The sequence below is a fragment of the Bufo gargarizans genome, chromosome 2 (genome assembly GCF_014858855.1).
Source record: "Bufo gargarizans isolate SCDJY-AF-19 chromosome 2, ASM1485885v1, whole genome shotgun sequence".
NCBI classification, from domain to species: Eukaryota; Metazoa; Chordata; class Amphibia; order Anura; family Bufonidae; genus Bufo; species Bufo gargarizans.
This window is the reverse complement of record NC_058081.1, coordinates 226,548,306-226,570,288: the sequence shown is the minus strand read 5'-3', so window position 1 is coordinate 226,570,288 and position 21,983 is coordinate 226,548,306. Positions and strand designations below refer to the sequence as shown.

The 21,983-nt window shown below is 41.5% G+C and overlaps 1 protein-coding gene across 23 annotated transcripts in view; it reads right to left on the bottom strand.

The window, feature by feature from the left end:
- Window positions 1–21,983, bottom strand: part of CELF2 (CUGBP Elav-like family member 2) — a 449,189-nt gene that overhangs the window by 197,753 nt on the left and 229,453 nt on the right. For all 23 annotated transcript variants that reach the window (XM_044280047.1, XM_044280053.1, XM_044280064.1 and 20 more), the window contains one exon: window positions 2,595–2,677. In XM_044280047.1, coding sequence (XP_044135982.1) covers window positions 2,595–2,677 — 83 coding nt within the window. The remainder of the gene's footprint in view (window positions 1–2,594; window positions 2,678–21,983) is intronic.

Here is a 21,983-nt window from a genome sequence, read left to right as displayed (position 1 = left end):
ATTTCCCGTCAAAAAATTACTTGCTGGTTGAATAAAAGTAACTTTAAAGGGAACCTGTCATGTGGATATTTAATTATAATCTAACTAATTATATACAATCATTAACTACTAAAAAGTGCCTTAGATGTATTCACTTACTGGTGTGACAGATGGTTACCTCATAATATACACACAAAGATTCTGCATGCCGCATGCTATTGAGCTGATTTGAGTCCAGCGTGATGTCATTGAGTCCAGCGTTTTTTTTTTTAATTCAGAGCTATAGCCACTCCCCCGCCCACCTGCTGCTGATTCATATGGAAAATAACTGGCAATCAGCAGAAGGTAGGTGGGAGAGTCAGAAAGTGACCCAGCATTTTGCTAAGAGAATCAGTCACTGCCAGTTGCCCTTAGTTAGGACGCCATAAAACTGGTGACAGGTTCCCTTTAAGTCAAAATTTGCCAGGGGTATGAATAACTATGGGCAGCATTGTATATTTTAAATTCTGCATACACACCTTTCTGATATCAGCCAGTTGACCACTATATATATACTACAATGTTAAATAACCTATGTATCAGTCCTGTGTAATGTATCCATTGCCTAACTGAAACATGTCATGTGACACTCTACATAATTTAATTTATGGCATTCAGTAAGCAGCAGTGTTACATGAGGTGCATGAGCTGGGTCGGCATACAGGACAGATCCATGTGATAAGTAAATAGCACTGGTAGTGGAATCATGAATTTTTATGCTCCTGCATTCACTACTATTCACCTGTTAGATACCTGGGCAGTTAACTGAAAGCCAGAGGTCACATGACGGCTCACATGACTTTGTGTAAAAAATAAATAAATATCCCAACATGTCGTACAAAACATGTTTGGATAGTATTGCTTTAAAGAGGTCAGCAGCAAGCCTTACAGGACCAGGTCCAGAGTCCTCCACATCAGACAAATAGAAGTTAATAAATGCAATGTTCCAGCTTCAATGAAGATGCTTGAGAAAGGCTCATCGGAGCTGAAACATTGGTGAACAAAGGGGTGTATTGATGGGAATGCTGCCTTAAGTTCTATTTGTTTGGAAAAGTATTGGAGGAGTCTGGATATTGACCCCACTGATGCAGTGCTCTTCAGAGATTTCGGCCCCTTCAGCTACTCTTGACCTCTCTCACTGCTGCCAGGCTATTTATGGTTAAATTACTTATGGCTGCCTCATTTTTGGCATGTTTTATTCTCAAATTACCATTTCTAGTATAATCCTCCCTCTCATGCTTCCTGCTCCCTTAATGGTAGGGGTGTAACACCATCCTCTGTAGGCCATTTATTGTATAGGAGATGGAACTTCCTGTAACCAGTGATGGTCCTCTCTTACACAAGTTGTCAAATAGTAGCTAGGTAAGCTGAAATGCCACAGCCTGCACAATATACTAAATGAAACAGGAAGAGGAGAGATATACAGAGATGCTGCAAACACTTTTATACCAACTAAAGCTATGTTCACATTTGTGTCAGAAGCTCTGTTCTTGCAGATTCCATCATTCTTGATAAGACAAATAGCGCCACATCTTGTGCTATTTTTCCTATTAAAACAACAGACACTGTGGTGGAACCTAACAAACACCATTATAAGTAAATGGGCTCTGTTGGTTGGAAATCACGATGCAAAACCCTAAATAACCTGTGTGCACAAAGTGAATAGACTTCAGTTAGGCTTTACTGTCTATTTGCATAATAGTTTGCATTATAAACTATTGATGGAGGCTCCTAACAGACCCTAATTATTGTTTCTTTCATGAACAGTTCTAATAATTTGGTATTAGTTATGTTGCACTGCCAGGCTCCACCGCCACTGCACAGCTTAGCTCTACCCTTAGCTCTAGAATGTCTGCTTCAGCTCTATAGGTGGGAAGGGCCCTCCTGGGCCAATATGCGGCAGAACTAGCTTCACAAGCACTATTGGGGTCATTTATCAGACTGGTGTAAAGTAGAACTGGCTTAGCTGCCCATAGCAATCAGATTCCACCTTTCATTTTTTTTTTTTTTCATTCCAAAGCTCCTTTGGAAAATGAAAGGTGGAATCTGATTGGTTGCTATGGGCAACTGAGCCAGTTGTACTTTACACCAGTTTGATAAATAACCCCCATATGTCCACAACCACTTATGGTCGGCATGCGGACCCTGATCTCTGGGGCCATAAGCAGTTGCTTGGTTTGCATGTGATTGGCACTGAAGCACATGTACCATTCATTACCTAGAGACGTCAATGCTTGTTTTAAAAATGTCTAAAAATTCAATACACATCAGACAAAAAGAAAAATCAAAGCAGATTGGATTGTACAGGAGAGGTACTGAGGTAATGTTTGTTTCCCAGATAAAGCCTAAAGTACATTCACTGTATTGTACACAAAGCCATCTGACTGAGACAATTAAGGGATTAGCCCAACACCACCGTAAGTCCATTCCATCGTTGCCCAGTCATTTCGAGCAGCACACACTTCATCATGTACTCATTGGTTATTTGGAAAGAGAGCTATTCTCTCACAATAAACAGAACAAATAAATGACATTTAATCATGACACAGTGTCAAGGAGAAGAAGAATGTACTCACCCCAGGTAAAGTTTTAATATTGTGCAATGCGTTCTGTGCTTCCAGTGCAGCTTTTCTTGTATAAAACGTTACAAAACAACAACCTGCAGATCAGAAAGAGAGAGGGGCATTATGAAATATCCGAAAATTGCTTCAACACATGGGCGAAAATGGTGATAGATTAACGGTCTAGTGAAAGATGGGATTTATGAACCCATTCTAGCTCATAAAAACATTCTGTACTCTGTATCTCAAGATACTGAAAGGCAGGAGATGTTGCCGCCAGTAAATTTGCTCCAAATTATGACATTGTAAGCATTGCAATTATTGTAATTATTCACAGGCCGATTGGAAAATGAAAGCTGTGACCTGACTGGTTATTGTGGGCAGCTACTCCACTTTTCCTTGACAACGGCTTTGGTACATCTCCTCAATGTCTACAAGAGTATTATGCAGATGTATGAAAATGTGCCTGCAAATTTATACAATATATGAGATCAAAGAGTGACAACAGAGCAGCCATTTTGAATTAGGCTTTTGACGCTCATACACCTTTGGATGTACTTTAAAGAGGACCAATGCAGTATTTTTTTTAGCATACAGGGTGGCAAAAGAGAACGGGGGAGCACAGAGGGGGAACGGAGCAGTGGATCTGAAAAAAAAAATAATGACTACACGGACATCTACTGATCATGACCTACACAGTCAGGTACTAATATTGTAATGTCAGGACCAGTGAAAGGTCCTCTTTAGATGGGGAGAGTAGAGAAAGCCACTGCCAGAAACCTCTGGTGAGGTGGTTTATCTCCAAGGAGAACAAAATGATCTGGTGTTAAACTGCAATCCACCCATCACCTGTTGGGGGAGAGTTGGGAGCACCTCATACACATTAGATTGTTGGGTAGTCATACCAAAAATGGCGTGTTTGGTTCTAATATGTTTGGGGGCCTCTATGATCAGTAAAACACAACACCCGCATTCATCAACTAAAGAATATGCCCCTCTTCAACAAATATAACTGTTGGCTACAGTTAGTATTTGAAGGTTTATTCACTTACATGTAAAAGTGTCATAAATGTAACTATCCTATTAATATAAAGATAAAAATCTACATTGGTTAGAATTGGTAACAAGGATTATCATAAATCAGAAGTATTACTTCAGGCTCCTGGGCCCCAATGCAAAGTCTGTAAATGGGCCTTCTCAATTACCATGCTGGTATCTTCTCATACACCCCTTATAGTTACGCCTTCAGAGCCAATAATAGGAAAGTCAAACCTGACTTTTCTGTGACTAATACCATTACCATGTATGACAAAAAATATACAATACAGTACCTCAGACCGAAACTATGCCCGTGTGAAAATGCTCTTAAAGGGGAAATCCAATCACAATCATCTTCTAATATGTCATAGATAAATGTGAGAAAATGACCTTAGTAAAATCTGTCCTCTAAGACTATTACTGATTGCCCAGATGAAAGGGTTCTAAAGAGCAAATAAACCCCCACGGCACTGCTCAGAGATTTGTGATACAACATCCTAAATTAAAGGCCATTAGTTTGAAAGTCCCCTTGCTTAGCATGTTGTGTGTTTTTCCTAAATGGAGTTTAAATCCTATTTTGAACTTTGTATTCTGAAAACTAGTGGTGGTCTGAGGTCACATAGTTCATGAAGATCATTTTCTCATAGGTATCTATGACATATGAGAAGATCGTACTATATATGGTATTTTATGGACATGACAACATGTCTTAAATCAGAAGAAGGTTGCTGTGAAGCCAAGCTGCATCTTACAACTATCTATTTATACACATCTTCTACATCCAAATATTCTTTACTATCTGATGCCTAAATTATGTATATACACTAGCTGTAGGGAGACTTCTTCTGATAGTGTTCTTACAGGTAATATAGATAAGAGGAGCGGCTTTGGGCCTCAGGGTACCAGTCCATCTTGATAATTCACAATAGACCATTCAGGTAATACAAGTATTCACTATTCATCACTTACTTATGGAACATGTTGATATACACATATCTCATATGATACGTGATATGCTCCTTGCATATAAATCTTGAATTGGGTTGCAATATATGTGATATTTCACTTTCATACTGTTTGAACCTCTAAACATAGTACACTTTTGCATTATGGGTACAGGAGACTAACCACCAGGTTTGCCAAGCTCCCAGTCTGTATAAATAGCGCAGTTTTTCTGTGTCCATGAAAAAAAATGCTGTTTTGGCTTTTCTTTTAGGCCAGTGGTACTTGAGCAGGTCATCATCACAATAAAATAAGATAATGAATTCATATCTCTATAGTATATTGAGCTTTAGACATCTATTACTCACAATCTTCGTCGTACATTATGGTTTTCCAGTGTGTACTTAAATGTTGCCTGTGATTTTTGGATCAATTGTCCAGAAGAAAAAGAAAAATACAGGTTGGCAACAATGCAAACCCTATATGAATCTGATTGTGCCTTGGAACATCACTGTCGTAAATTGCAAAAGTTGCACTACATATGCAATTATTCTTCACTATTCCAGTGTTAAATAAGAACTGATCTGAAAAGCATTACTAACTGATAAGTAACATGCCTTGTGTGATACAGATATTACTTTAGAAGACAGACTTATGTGATTGCATCTGTTTTACATTCTTCCATCTTTTTATGCTTCTCTCACTGTGTTCTAGGCTCCTGAAGGTGGCGCTTGTGAGCTAAATGTTATACCTCTGCAATATATGTTTGAATGGCAATGCTCGAAGAGGAGTCACAAGCTACCATCAGTTTAAAGGAGCATTATCTTTGCAGGCAAGGTTTTCCCAGACCACTGTGCACTGGAGGTACCTGCTTACTAGGTCAGTGCTAAAGCAGCAGCTGCGTATTATTCTTTATGATCACTGAGATACTGTATAATAAGGCACTAGGACTGAAAATACCACATTTTCCACAATTCTAGGTGGTTATGGGATTGCATCTCCATTTAAGTGAGACCAAAAAAATGATGAACTAGGGCAGTGAATATAATAGTAAATAATATCTTTTATTTTTAATTTGCTTGGACTATTCATCAGACTACATAAACAGTAGAATACAATTTGTATATATCCACAGGGGCGTAACTATATGGGAAGCAGGGGAAGCGGCCCCCTCAACAGTATTACACAATGAAATTATATACAGTGGCAGTATAGACAGTGTAGAAAACCATACATATATATAGCTTACAAATACCAAAAAAGACACCTGTCTGAGATGCAAAATTTTAAAACTTTTGCCTTTAAGGAGTTGTGTGATTATAAACACCCATGCGTTAGCCCCCGAATGTCACTGACCCTTATCCCATATCCTGCGTATAAGGGTCAGTGACATTCGGGGGCTAACGCATGGGCCCCCCCCCCCCCTGATTGCAAAAACAAGGTGCTGTGTTCATCCATTTGAATTGAACAGAGACCATGTATACATGCTGCCACTCCATTCAACTGTAAGGGGCTGCCGGAGATAGCCAAGCACTTGTACTCAACTATCTCCGGTAGTCCCATAGAGTTGAAGGGTGCGGCACTGCGCCTACGTAGCCACCAATCTATTCAAATGGCACAGCTTAGGGCCCTTGTTCTCATGGTTTCCAGCAGCCCCAGCAGTTGGAAGCCTGCCAGTCAGAAATGTATCCCCTATCCTGTGGCTAGAGGATAAGTATTAGTAATGGGACAACCCCTTTAAATATGAATTATTTTTAGACAAATTCATTTTATAAAGTACGGATATGGTACATTATCTGAGACACATGTCCACAGATTCCCAACCTGGATAACATGGAACCTGGTCAAGGGACAACAGAAGAGCTATCACTTTTTCAGTAGAAATGGCAAAATCTGCCCATAGATACAGATAAAGCAGTCAACAAGTACACTGTTTTCAATGGTTCTGTCAGTGTAATAAGGTTGGCAATCATAGCATTAGGTGTATGAAAATGATGCTTGAATAATACAGAGATGGTAGAGTGCAGGAAAATGTCAGACAGGGGCAGAGGTACCAGTCACAACAGGCTAGGTGTCACAAAATGGCCCACGGTAGTTGGGCCGTGCTAAAGATTTCCCTGTACAAGTTACACCTATACTTAGAAAGCCAACAAGCTCCAATACCATTCATTTTGGGAACCAATAAGTACATCACCTATGGGCTGTTTATTGCCACTATTGATTAAGTCAAAGTATATTCTCATTTTTTGGGCCACTGTGATGCAAAATAATTGTTAAGCAACCGATTAATGTGTTCAGATTGTAATACTGTTAATTCCTGTCACATGACATTGCCTTTTTGTTTAATAATGAAAGAGTTAATCAGGTCACAGACCCCCTTCCACAATGACTATTTCGGCAGTTTCCATAATTATAAGTAATTGCACTAGAGATATTAAAGGTCCCGTTTGTATTAACACAGACCAACTCAATTTCATAGTTTAATATACTAAAAATGGAGTATATGAAAAAAAATTAAAATCAAATTTATTTCACTCATTTAGGTATCATGGGGTCAGTTACAGATCAGCGGATAAGCTGATTAAAATCTTTCAATGTGATGATAAATGCAGTATGCTAATTTCATTCAGCAGAACGAAAGTTTACTGTATGGCCATACGCTTTAGTACAGAGATTAAATGGTTTAGAATATGAAAGACATCAGGGGGTCGTACTTGCAATGTGTGGAGGGGGAAACGTAAATGAAGAAGATGAGTGTTGTTGAAATTACCAGAAAATGAAACCTCTCAACCACAAAACAGGCCTTTCATTTCACAATATTCACATTTGCCAACTACTGATATGCTTGCAGAGTCTTCAAAAGGCAGGACAATCTTCCAATGCCAGATGGCTGCTGGCGTGTGAAATCGGGGAAGCACTTGCTTTATGTTCCCAAATGCACTAAGTTCCAGAAACGCAGTTCAGGTCTTATGTACAATGTGATATCAAATGTTTATTCATCAATACATAGAATAATCGACCATGTCTAAAGCACAGGGATGTACATAATGGAAAGGGGGTTCCATAGCATAAATATTAATACCCCTCACCCCTATACAGAGCAGCCAACAAGGAAAGAAGGGTCTAGTGCTTACATGTCCTCCTGACCCTATTTGTATTTCCCTTGTGGAGTCTATTACAGGCTCTCAACACTCAAGAGGAAATGGGATAGGACAAACCTTGACTGGGCCCTCTCTTTCCAAGGCCTAAACCATCCATATGGTGTGTCCTTATGGCAATGCTCACAAGAAAAATCTGTAAATTCTAAGGATGCTAAGAATTTGAGCACCAAGAGACCCAAGTGAGATGTCATTGTTTGAGTAAGGCATAGCATGGATGGCAGTGTCCTAGCTACAGGGGTTGCAGAGGTAGTAGGCGCACACATGCTGTGGAGTATTAGGAGGTCCAAAGGCCCCTCTACCACATAAAAGGCTACCAGTATCACAAAAGGAGCATAGTAGCTATTGAGCCCTATTACACATTACTCAATAGGGCCCATCAGGTTCTCTACCGGTAGTTGCCCTATAGTAGTATTTCGGTTGGAGGCTAGAGATTAGACTTTCATTTTCGATGTCACGTAATAGGATATGTTATAAAATGAGTAACTTAGAAAACAAACAAAGGACATGAGAAAACAAATGTGGTGGTTCCTATACTGTGCTCCTCTAAACAGATGGCTAGCTTGCCTATATAGTTAATTCAGTAGTGCCTGCAGGTAAACCCTTAAAAGACATAGGAGTAAGCCATGTTTCGTGCCTGTACAAATCCAATAAACTAACTGGAAGGATGAAACCAGAATAAGCATGCAGTTAGCTATTACCATATAAAAGGCATGCATTTTGTAGCAGTAACTCTCATTTCAGAACAGCATATCTTCAGTAAAAGGATTACCAAGTCTGTTAAATATGAATCAAGATTTGCTGCCTCCAAAGCATCATATAAACTAGATGTGGAGAAGCTCTGCACTAAAATACTCAAGTCTACAGGGACTGCCAGCTGTACACGACACAATTTTTCCTTGTGCTTAAGAGGTTAAAATGTCTAGAAAAACTAATAATTGAAAGATCCGTTTTTTTCCCTCTCGACCCTTCAAATAAACCAGCTGCATGAATCCCGCTTGTGAAAAGGGGAGCCTGAATAATTATATTTATGAGCAAATCCTCCTGCATACCAAAATGGATCTGGTTTAGGCAAATGAAATGACACAATATAAATGCAAATTATTATTACGACGATCATTTCCTCAACCTGCCCAATCAATTTAGGAACTGTATAATCTGAACTCACTTCCCATAAACAGTATTATTTTATGATGCTGATTAAAAGTAACAGGAACAATACCTAGAGTTTAATTTGCTTCAGAGAATATACAATGGCGATGGCATATTGTAACGCATGGCATAGAGAGGCTACAAATCCTTGCTTGATATGCAGTTGGTTCCTCTAGCCTGGCGTTAACACTTTGTATAACCCATTGCATTGTGTGAAATGACATCTCCCACATTGCCCATCTGTGATCTTTTAAAACATTTAAAAAACATTATGTACAAATTTAATATGTGATTTAAATGGGTGCCCCAGCTATACTAAAGTGGCTGGTATAGGGTTCAGAGAGCCTTAAAGGGGTTGTCTAGGCTTTTACTATTGATGGCCTATACTCAGGATAGGTCATCAATATCAGATCGGCGGGGGTCCGATCAGCTGTATGAGGAAACGCGTCACGCAGTGTGCACGTGCCATCTTCCTTCTCTCTTCCTGTCCGCTGCTGCGGTCTATGGTCAAAACATTGTTTAGAATAGTGGGATAAATGCAATATCCATTTACAGAATACCAGTAAATCATTACACAGAACAGAAGGAATGCTGTACAGTAAAAGTAAACATTTAGGCACAGGGATTAAGGGGGTCATTTGTCAACTTGGTGTAAAGTAGAACTGGCTTAGTTGCCCATAGCGACCAATCAGATTCCACCTTTCATTTTTCACAGCTCCTTTGGAAAATGAAGGGTGGAATCTGATTGGTTGCTATGGGCAACTAAGCCAGTTCTACTTTACACCAGTTTGATAAGCTTTCTCAATAATATTTTTTTCTATTTCTGCCAACAAAAGGTGCATTGCTAAGATCGTAAAGGGGTTGTCTGGATTCTTAATATGGATGAATGGGAGCTAAGCTGCTGGAAACCGGGAAAACCACTAGAGAGTGGATAAATCAGTGCTTCTGACTTTGCCCTCTGTGTTTATTTCTGGCCCGTCCGGGTTTTGATAACAGTTGATTGGCAGGGGTGCAGGGTGTGTCAAACTCCCACTGCTTTGATATTGATGACCTCAGGATAACCTAAGGATAGGTCAAAAATATCTAAAACTCAGAAAACCCCTAAGATCAGGGGCACAAGTCTTAAAACACATGGTTTGCCCTCACCCCAAATATACAGTATATAAATATATATATATATATATATATATATTCTTTTATATATGTGTGTGTATATATATATATATATATATATAATATATATATATATATAATATAATATATATAAGAGATAGATAGATAGATAGATAGATAGATAGATAGATAAATAGATAAAAGACTGCATATCCACAAGAAAACTGGATAGACTTAGATTCAGTGAAACAGCTGTATGTATGGCAATATACTTGGAAATACTGCGGTCATCAAATAACTGTGACCTACATTGATTGTGGTCATTCATTTTCTTTTTTCTTCTCTATCCAAGCCCAGACCACCATTACAATTTTTTCTAGCCACAAAAACCCTATTCTGCTAATAGTTTTTGTTAGTGTCTCCAATATGGAAACAGAACCCCAGCATGACCCTGAAAAGTAGTACGGTAATCCTACTTTGTGCCCCACAATAAAAGTGCCCTCACACAGAGTACATGGCCCCGACATCTTGTAGGTCATATGTCTAAAGTCTGTGGTTAACAGATCTTTCCTGCTTTTTGCTTATTATAGCTGTTGTATGCAGCTATAATTGATCCTAATTGTACTTTTTAATAACTGTCTCAGCTCAGTAAGGACATAAACCCTGATATTTAGCAGATGAGCAACTCAAATGTGGCATCCACACATACATATGGAGGTCCCCAATAACCACTAAAGTCATTTCAACATAGGTTTGACCATGAAATGCAGTGCAATCTCCAGGCAGCATGTTATAGAGCAGGAGACGCTGAGCAGATTGATATACAGTTTTTTGGGAAAAGATTCGATAAAACTGGCATTCTCATGTTGGATTGAGTGACAGAAGAGAAGCACAGGGACTGAAAGATCTGCAGCTGAAAAGAAGAAAGAGAAGTCACCATATAAGGACTCGACTGCGTCCATACTGTGGTCCGCAGACTACGGACACCTTCTGTCAATGCCCAATTTTCTCACTTCCATTACTAGAAATGACTATTCTTGTCTGCAATGCGGACAAGAATAGGACATGTTGTATAATTTGTGGAAAGGACATATGGATGCGGACAGCACACAGGTTGACATCCATGTGTTGTCCATTTTTTGGCAGACCCATGGAGATGAATGGGACTGTGCACCATCCGCAAAAAATGCGGATCATACATGGATGCAAAATACAGTCGTGTGCATGAGGCCTACACGTTCTGTTCATTTCCCAGTTAATGTGAATTTTGTCAATTTAAATGGGTTTTGTCACTTCAGCAAGTGGCATTTGTCATGTAGAGTAAGTTAATACAAGGCACTTACTAATGTATTGTTATTCTCCATATTGCCTCCTTTGCTAACTAGATTCATTTTTCCATCACATTATACACTGTTCATTTCCATGGTTACGACCACCCTGCAATCCAGCAGCGGTGGCCGTTCTTGCACACTGTAGGAAACAGTGCAGGCCTCTCTGGTGGCTGGGACAGTGGGAGCTCACATAGGCTGGTACTTTTTTATAGTGTATAAGCACGGCCACCACTGATGGACTGCAGGGTGGTCTGTAACCATGGAAACAAGCAGTGTATATAATGTGATAGAAAAATTAATCCAACCAGCAGAGGAAGCAATACGGATAATTACAATATATTAGTGAGTGACTTGTATTAACCTTCTCTACATGATAAATGCTATTTGCTGAAGTGAGACGACCCCTTTAAGTCCCTGATATAAATCTACTATATACATACTGTATATAAAGAGAGAGACACACACACACACACACAACTAGAGCTTTTCAGGGGAACAAGGCAAGTCCCAAATTCCCCTTAAGTCCTATTTCAGGACCACACACATTTTTCCATATCTGTCATTTTCTGCCATCAGTGGGGTGCTGTTGTATTGTAATTTTAATTTCACTGGAAAACATCTAGAATGCAAAGAATTTCAAATCTTTCCTTCTGGAAAATAGTGACTATTACAAATCTTTTCATTTTAAATGATAGAATAGATTCACAGTAAAGAAATCTGGATCAAAGCAAATCTTTTCAAACCACATCTGTTTCTCTTCTTAGGGAAATCTTTACCAAACACCTCAGGAGAACATTGCATATAGCTGCAGATTATCTGGTTCTCCGAGATAACCTGTTTACGGGCGAAGCCTCAACAGATGATGCGAGGAATGTTTTCCTAATATAAAATTATTTAAACACTTTGTCTCTCACAAAACTAATTTTGTGTACATGCGTTCTGCTCATAGAAGGATTCACCAGAGATGAATCATTAGGCTGGAGATACATAAGGTTTTATAGGAGAGGTAGATCTCCTTCACTTGTGTTTGTCATAAAATATTATTAATTATCTGTTATTGTTGATGATTGGATCCACTATATTCAGAGAACGTTTCGCTTTTTTACAATTAGCGGTCCCTGTGACTAATATTTACAGGGTAGGAACTGTACAGAACAATGTCTTGGCTAAACCACTTAAAGGATAAACCGGACAGACTGTTACTGGAACACGAAGAACGCTAGGTAACAAACTGTGCAAAATATCAGATGCAGAGTGCAGTAACTGTATCCTGAATGCAAAAAGCCACAGTCTAAGATGTCTAAACTGTAGTCACATATTGGACATGCTGCTGAGCAGATGGATAGACAGTTCTGTGGGAAAGTCATTAAAATTGTGCATTATTACCTAATTTAGGCTGCACTCCCACTGCCAGATTCGATAGTCCAGGAAATTTTGGGTCTTTGCTTCCTAGTTTCTCTCAATACACAGGAGATGACTGTTCAGCCAATCACCTGACTGAGGCAGACCGCCAATGCGTCCACTGACTGGTTGAACGGTTATTTCCTGTGTGTTGAGATCGACGTGGGAAGCATGGGAAAGGGAACAGTGAATAAACAGTCAGGTATGACTTAAAAAAAAAAAATCACAGCATTCTGAGCCTGTTTAAAAAAAATAGGAAGGGCAATCTTATTAAGAAGAAGAGATGTACTAAGACAAAATCATTTTCACTTAGCGTAAGCCAAAGTACCGTATTTTTCGCCCCATAAGATGCACTTTCCCCCCCCAAAAAATCGGGGGGAAATGTCCCTGCGTCTTATGGGGTGAATGCTGACAATTTAACATCGCTGGATGCGATGTAGAGTGAGCGGGGGCCGGGGGAGGGACTGGGAGGAGGAGCTGGGGGCCGGGAATAGCGGCGGGGCGGTGCAATCAATGTACTATAGCCCCGCCCCGCCGCTCCGGTATACTAATATTAAATGTCTTATTCAATTAAAATGTATTAGATATGCCCCCTCACTCCTATATTGCTAATCGTACCTTAAATCCTATTCCTAGGTGCTGTAATGCAGGCCGGGCGGGCGGCAGCGTAACTCCTTGATGTCACGTGCCTGAATGAAGCAGGCGGCGCAGGCAAGTGACGTCAGCGAGTGACGCGCCGGCCGCCCGGCCTGCATTACAGAACCTGTGTGGATCCGTGGATGGCACAGTTAAGGGGGGGGGGGGGGGGCGGTCTGTGGATGGCACTGTTATGGGCTGGGGGGCTGTGGATGGCACTGTTATGGGCTGGGGGGCTGTGGATGGCACTGTTATGGGGTGGGGGGTCTGTGGATGGCACATATATAACAGTGCCACCCACAGATCCCCCCTGTAACAGTGCCACCCACAGATCCCCCCTGTAACAGTGCCATCCACAAATCCCCCCTGTAACAGTGCCATCCACAGATCCCCCCCCCTGTAACAGTGCCATCCACAGATCCCCCTCTGTAACAGTGTGTCAGTCATCCACAGATCCCCCCCCATAACAGTGTCCGTCATCCACAGATCCCCCCATAACAGTGTCCGTCATCCACAGATCCCCCCATAACAGTGTCCGTCATCCACAGATACCCCCATAACAGTGTCCGTCATCCACAGATCCCCCCCATAACAGTGTCTGTCATCCACAGATCCCCCCATAACAGTGTCCTTCACAGATCCCCAGTAATAGTGCCACCCACAGACCACCATTAGTTCCAAACCCACCAAAAGCACACCTTTTGGTTAAAAATTATTTTTTTCTTATTTTCCTCCCCAAAAACCTAGGTGCGTCTTATGGGCCGGTGCGTCTTATAGGGCGAAAAATACGGTTACTTTTTTTATGGGAGAGTTGCGTAGCAACATTCTACTGTCAGACGTGTGATCATACAACCAGGTTCTAACTAGGTAGTTGCCATACCGTCAGACGTGTGATCATACAACCAGGTTCTAACTACAAACCGGATTCCAGAAAAGTTGGGACACTAAACAAGTTGTGAATAAAATCTGAATGCAATAATGTGGAGATGGCAAATGTCAATATTTTATTTGTAATAGAACGTAGATGACAGATCAAACGTTTAATCCGAGTAAATGTATCATTTTAAAGGAAAAATACGTTGATTCAAATTTTCACGGTGTCAACAAATCCCCAAAAAGTTGGGACAAGTAGCAATAAGAGGCTGGAAAAAGTAAATTTGAGCATAACGAAGAGCTGGAAGACCAATTAACACTAATTAGGTCAATTGGCAACATGATTGGGTATAAAAAGAGCTTCTCAGAGTGGCAGTGTCTCTCAGATGCCAAGATGGGTAGAGGATCACTAATTCCCACAATGTTGCACAGAAAGATAGTGGAGCAATATCAGAAAGGTGTTACCCAGCGGAAAAATGCAAAGACTTTGCATCTATCATCATCAACTGTGCATAACATCATCCGAAGATTCAGAGAATCTGGAACAATCTTTGTGCGTAAGGGTCAAGGCCGCAAAACTAGGGGTGCACCGAAATTTCGGCGGCCGAAAATATCGGCCGAAAATGCACCTAATCTGTTTCTGCCGATATTTGTACATATCAGCCGGAAATAGCGGGGAGGGACTGGGAGGAGGAGCTGGGGGCCGGTGCGTTCACTGTTCTCCGGCCCCCAGCTCCAGTAGTTATAAAAAGTGTGCAACTAATAAGCATTCTATTCATGAGGCCCCCTCTGCAGTAGAACATTCAATATAGCCACATCCTACTCACAGGGCTGTCATCTTAATGCTGGCCGGCCGGGCAGACGGGCGGCAGCGTCACGACTGACGTCACATGCCTGCGCTGCCTCCTTCATTCAGAAAGTAGGCCGGGCACATGACGTCAGTTGTGACGCTGCCGCTCGTCTGCCCGGCCGGCCAGCATTAAGATGACAGCCCTGTGAGTAGGATGTGGCTGTATTGAATGTTCTACTGCAGAGGGGGCCTCATGAATAGAATGCTTATTAATTGTACAACATTTTATAACTACTGGAGCTGGGGGCCGGAGAACAGTGAACGCACCAGCCCCCAGCTCCTCCTCCCAGTCCCTCCCCGCTATTTTCTATTAATTGTACAATGGGGGGGGGGGGGGTCTGTGGATGGCACTGTTATGGGGTGGGTGGGGGTCTGTGGATGGCACTGTTATGGGGTGGGTGGGGGTCTGTGAATGGCACTGTTATGAGGTGGGGGGGTCTGTGGATGGCACTGTTATGGGGTGGGGGGTCTTTTAAAAGTATTTGGGCAAAAAGGCAGTTTCGGTTTCGGTTTCGGTCAAGGGGTATCCTGAATTTTCGGTTTCAGTTTCGGACCAGAATTTTCATTTCGGTGCACCCCTACGCAAAACCATACTGGATGCCCGTGATCTCCGGGCCCTTAAACGACACTGCACCACAAACAGGAATGCTACTGTAAAGGAAATCACAGAATGGGCTCAGGAATACTTCCAGAAACCATTGTCAGTGAACACAATCCACCGTGCCATCCGCCGTTGCCAGCTGAAACTCTACAGTGCAAAGAAGAAGCCATTTCTAAGCAAGATCCACAAGCTCAGGCATTTTCACTGGGCCAGGGATCATTTAAAATGGAGTGTGGCAAAATGGAAGACTGTTCTGTGGTCAGACGAGTCACGATTCGAAGTTCTTTTTGGAAATCTGGGACGCCATGTCATCCGGACCAAAGAGGACAAGGACAACCAAAGTTGTTATCAACGCTCAGTTCAAAAGCCTGCATCTCTGATGGTATGGGGTTGCATGAGTGCGTGTGGCATGGGCAGCTTGCATGTTTGGAAAGGCACCATCAATGCAGAAAAATATATTCAGGGAACAACATATGCTCCCATCCAGACGTCATCTCTTTCAGGGAAGACCCTGCATTTTTCAACAAGATAATGCCAGACCACATTCTGCATCAATCACAACATCATGGCTGCGTAGGAGAAGGATCCGGGTACTGAAATGGCCAGTCTGCAGTCCAGATCTTTCACCTATAGAGAACATTTGGCGCATCATAAAGAGGAAGGTGCAACAAAGAAGGCCCAAGACGATTGAACAGTTAGAGGCCTGTATTAGACAAGAATGAGAGAGCATTCCTATTTCTAAACTTGAGAAACTGGTCTCCTCGGTCCCCAGACGTCTGTTGAGTGTTGTAAGAAGAAGGGGAGATGCCACACGGTGGTGAAAATGGCCTTGTCCTAACTTTTTGGGGATTTGTTGACACCATGAAATTCTGATTAAACATATTTTTCCCTTAAAATGGTACATTTTCTCAGTTTAAACTTTTGTTCCGTGATTTATGTTCTATTCTGAATAAAATATTAGAAGTTGGCACCTCCACATCATTGTATTCAGTTTTTATTCACGATTTGTATAGTGTCCCAACTTTTTTGGAATCCAGTTTGTAGGTAGTTGCCATACTGTCAGACTTGTGATCATACAACAAGGTTCTAACTAGCTAGTTGCCATACTGTCAGACGTGTGATCATACAACCAGGTTCTAACTAGGTAGTTGCCATACTGTCAGACGTGTGATCATACAACCAGGTTCTAACTAGGTAGTTGCCATACTGTCAGACGTGTGATCATACAACCAGGTTCTAACAAGGTAGTTGCTATACTGTCAGACTTGTGATCATACAACCAGGTTCTAACTAGGTAGTTGCCATACTGTCAGACGTGTGATCATACAACCAGGTTCTAACTAGGTAGTTGCCATACTGTTAGACGTGTGATCATACAATCAGGTTCTAACTAGGTAGATGCCATACTGTCAGACGTGTGATCATACAACCAGGTTCTAACTAGGTAGTTGCCATACTGTCAGACGTGTAATCATACAACCAGGTTCTAACTAGGTAGATGCCATACTGTCAGACGTGTGATCATACAGCCAGGTTCTAACTAGTTAGTTGCCATTTCAGAACCCACAATGCGCTTGTTTTGACAGGAAACAGTAAAAAATGTAATTACAATTTCCATGAACATAAGCAAAAACAAACTGTACTGTATCTCAAGATGAAACATTGTGGGGGTCATTTATGATTAGATATACGCCACTTTTTGGCGTACCTTTGTCACAGATTCGACCTCTAAGGGGATTTTCGGCTGAATCTGCGACTACTTTCCCTTTCACTCCATGTATGCCAGTTCTAAAAAAGAGGGCATGGTGTGGGTGGGGAAGAGGGCGGACTGGCAGGCCCGTCTCAGTTTTTGGTATAGAAAATTATCTAAATCTATGCCAGCAAGGGAGCTGGTCTTAAAAGGGTTGTCTCATCACAGACAATGGGGGCATATCGCTAGGATATGTCCCCATTGTCTTATAAGTGCAGTTCCCGCCGCTGGTTCCCACACCTATAAGGGAAACGGAGCCCCGCAAGGTGGTGGCTGGAGGACTCTGGTCCAGCCACCACCAAGTGTGCTCCCATACAAGTGAATGGGAGCGCACCGCGCATGACCAGCCACTGCTCCCATTCACTTCTATAGGCCTGACAGAAGGAGCCGAGCTAGCGCTCGGCTATTCTGGCTGGCTCCATAGAAAATGAATGGAGGGTGGCTGCGAATGTGCAGTGCGCCCTCCAAAACTTTCGGGGCTTCGTTCTCTATATAGGTGCGGGTCCCAGTGGTGGGACCCGCATCTATAAGACAATGGGGGCATATTGTGTCTGTGATGAGACAACCCCTTTAATAGATAACCCAAAGGATTTTTATGTAGGTGTTCCTTCAACTATAGGTTCACTTACTTAAAACACCAGCTTTCCAGCCTGAAGTTTAGAACTAACGTATGCTGCAGAGTAGGAGGGGACACATTGAAGTCTCACATCCAAGGTTCCTGTGCAGGTGAGGCTTCCGTGTGTAGGGGTTGTCTTATTGACTGGACCATCCTGTCTCCCCGGCAGTGTCTCCTCACATTGGTTCTGTGTTACTCCCTTTTGGTATCAATGTGTGTAGGCAACTCCTCCAACTGGTAACACCCAGCCATCATTGTAATGATACATTTCTCTAAGGATTAACAGGGAAACACTGCACTGTAACAGAGTTATATATGTGTGTATATATATATATATATATATATATATATATATATATATCATGATTTTCCTAGAATTTTTATATTATAGGGAATACAAGTAATTAATAAAACATACATTTCGTGCTCTGTAAATTCCAAATCTGACTAATGCTTGTTGGCTTTGTGTAATGATAGGGTATGAATGTAATTAGCACAGAATTTTGCACCTAACTAGACAATATACTCAAAGTTGAAATCACACTTCTCACTGACAGTATTATATGTATAGTTCAGGTCTTGCTTTTACTATTCAATGATGTGGATTCCATTTACATACTCAAGTGGAAAACCTGTCATCTAGATCCTTAAAACAGAGGATGATTTTCAATTCTGTACTGTAGGGTTTGGGAAGTGGCACACTGCAAACACTAGAACCGCAAGGTGACTGCTTGAATGGGAAATCTGGACGTTTTCCAAACTTTATTTCAATCTAACGTGACATTTTCATATGTAGCTAAAGCTTAATCTGACCTTAATGATAGATAAATGAATCTTCCCTCTGAATATGTTACATAAGCTTCAATGTGTGTCTATAATTCTGACACTGCTCAAGTGTAGCTCTACTAAAATTCAATAAATATAATGTCTTTGTACCATAAAGTAGGACAAGTTACACAGCACAGTTACAAAAGACAAATGTCAATCACACTCCAAAGACATTCTGATAGGGACCTTAGATTGTGAGCCCCATTAGGCATAGTTGGATGCTAATGTCTGTAAAGCGCTGCGGAATATAGTAGAGTACATAAAATAAATAAATCAATCAATCATATTCTGTCAAGAGATAGAACCTTTCCCCTTCTTCTGCAGAGGTCCATTTTGGATATTGTTCTGCAGGAGTGTAGACCCAGTGTCAATTGAACAGATTTGGCTTCGAGCTATTCCAAAGGGTGTTATCTAAGTGCCCGCTGCCCCGGTAATCACCCTTTAACTCCTATACAGTGATCTGGATTTCAGGGAAGCCACTTGGCCTCTATCTCTCACAGCAGTCTCTGTTCAGATCACTGCTGACTTATTGGGGTCAAGAGATACCTGGGCAGAACACTGCAGGATTAGGCAGAACCATACTCAGAAACAGGCAGTGGTCAGGGCAGGCAAAGTTTGTACAATCCAGTAAACAGTCCGAGCTCAGGATCAGTACAGAGATTAGACAGCAGTCAGGACAGGCAGGAAATAGACAGAAGTTGGTACACAGCAAACAAACTGGAACCTGTTGCTCAAGCATTTTCCACAAAGGAAGGTGCCTTAAATACCCCTTGGAGGACCTGTGGAAGATTAGGGAGCCCATGTGCTATCTCTTTAAGGGCCAAAGAGAGTGTATTACAGGTTCTATAGGCATCAAGACACAGCTTAGTCAGAAAGCAGGCCTGCAATCTGCAAGCAAAAAAAGGGAGCTACTCTGGTGGCTGGGCCTGCATGAAGGTGGAGGATGGGACCTATGAGTCTGGGCCGCCTGACTGCAGGAGTGAGAGAGCAGGCTGTGCTTGCCAAGGATAGCAGGAAGGTGGCAGACACAGGTCGCTGATGTAACAGAATATACGTATCAGTACATATATAAACATTTATTTTAAGACCTACAAACTATAGCGTGTATTGGAAGTGCATCTATCCCTCTCAGTTAGTGTTGGGTGAAGCATTCAAAGTGGAATTTGGTCGGAAGTTTATTAAAACAAGAGCTATAACATTTTTTCATCTACGTAGCTGTATGAGGGCTTGTTATTTTCGGGACAAGTTGTAGTTTTTATTGGAGCCATTTTGGGGTACACATAGCTTTCTGATTAACTTTAATAACACTTTCTGGGAGATGGGAAGAAACTGTAATACTGCCACTGAATACTCCATCCCAAGCTTTTTTTATTTTTCTTTCTATGGAGTTGAGTGAGGGCTTAATTTTTGCAGGACGATACTTTACATTATATTTGTGTAGTGTGGGTGGTTACAGATGCGGTGATACCAAACATGTGTGGGAAGATTTAATTTTTGAAATTGAAAAGTGTATTTTCAATGGAAAAAAAGCATTTTTATAGAATTTTTTATTTAATAAATGTATTTTTTTAAAACTTTTTTAACCACTTAATAGTGCCACAAGAGGACTATAACAGGCAACCTTTTGATTGCTTCTCAAATACAATGCACTATCCCTATATTGCATTGCATTTTAATGTCAGTGCTATACTGACATTGACCACCAAGCTACCCAAGATAGGTGCAGCCTGCTGGAAAACAATCAAAGCAGGCTTGGGGCCTACACCAGGCCCCAGCCTTCCTGAACACATATAGGCACCCCGTAATCGCATTTGTGGGAGGCCGATGAGAGACATACAGAGTCCGTTCTCTCTGTCACCGCTTACATGTGGCGGGCGCCATTGCCTGTGGCATGTAAGGGGCTAAACAGCCTGTATATGCACGTCTGCCAGTATGGGCTGCTAGAGCAAAAGCACGGCTCTCATGTTAGAGCCAAGACCCCTGCTCTCCACTGCACAGGAGACCCATGCAGTGCTTAGACCGGGCCGCTGTGAAAAGGCCAAGCCTAAGGTCCCTTTGTGACCTCCGTAAAAAGGAGTATTGGTGGTGGCTAAGGGGTTAATACAAGAGGAATGAGGACCCTGATCGCAAAAGCTTGATGATGATTAAAGTTCCAGTTCCAAAATCCACTACTCTAGTGCCCCTATGGCAACATTTTTAGGTATATGATCTGGAAAGTCAATTGTGTTTAGGGAACATTGTATGGATCAAAATCACCATCCACATAAATGTCTACACACTAGATAGATTCAATTATCGAGTATATAGATAACAGCATACACTGGAACAGATTTAACATTTTAAATGCACCACGATACCAAAAAGACCTTTAGCAACCTTTATTGTTGGGTCTTATATATTTTCTCCACCTTGCTAGACACTTTTCCAAAGTAGTTAGAAGGGAACTTGGCTTTGCTGAGTGAAAAAATGCACCAGATTTATTAAGGGCATATGCCAGGTTTTTTTGGCACAAAAATGGTATAACGTAAGCCATCCTTGAGCTGGCATAAGCAAGAGAAAAGTGTCTGATCACTATCAAGATGTGCCAAATATATCATGCAGCATGTGCCACTGTGGCAGATTGCGCACATGTTCTAACTGTCTGGTCTAATTTTACGCTGTCTATTAGACAGCACGAGTAAATCTGCCCCAATGTTTATAAAGTGGTTTTCTGGAAAAAGCATTGCTGTCAGAGATTGCTGTGGTCCCAGAAACATGCGGCAATACCTGTTACTGGAGCTCAGCCCCATACTACGGTGCAGTGGGCCACTGGTCCCTTTGTTCTTCTGATCTTGGAAGTCCAGGGGTTTTCCCATTCATATTTATTCCTGCAAAGCTATTTTACTTGAAGAAAACAAAACAGCAGGCACAGCCCAACCAGTGGTGCACGGAGTGCCTATAGATAATCCTGTGGACATGACTGTTCTGAGTCATTAATAGTGCATGCATTTACTTCAAAAACCTTCAGATGATTTTGGTCCTGATGCACAGCCGTGTAGGTTCTGCTGTCAATAGTCTATTATGCACGGCAATGTAGACCTAGACCTCTTTAGATGACCTACTCCTCTTTATATTA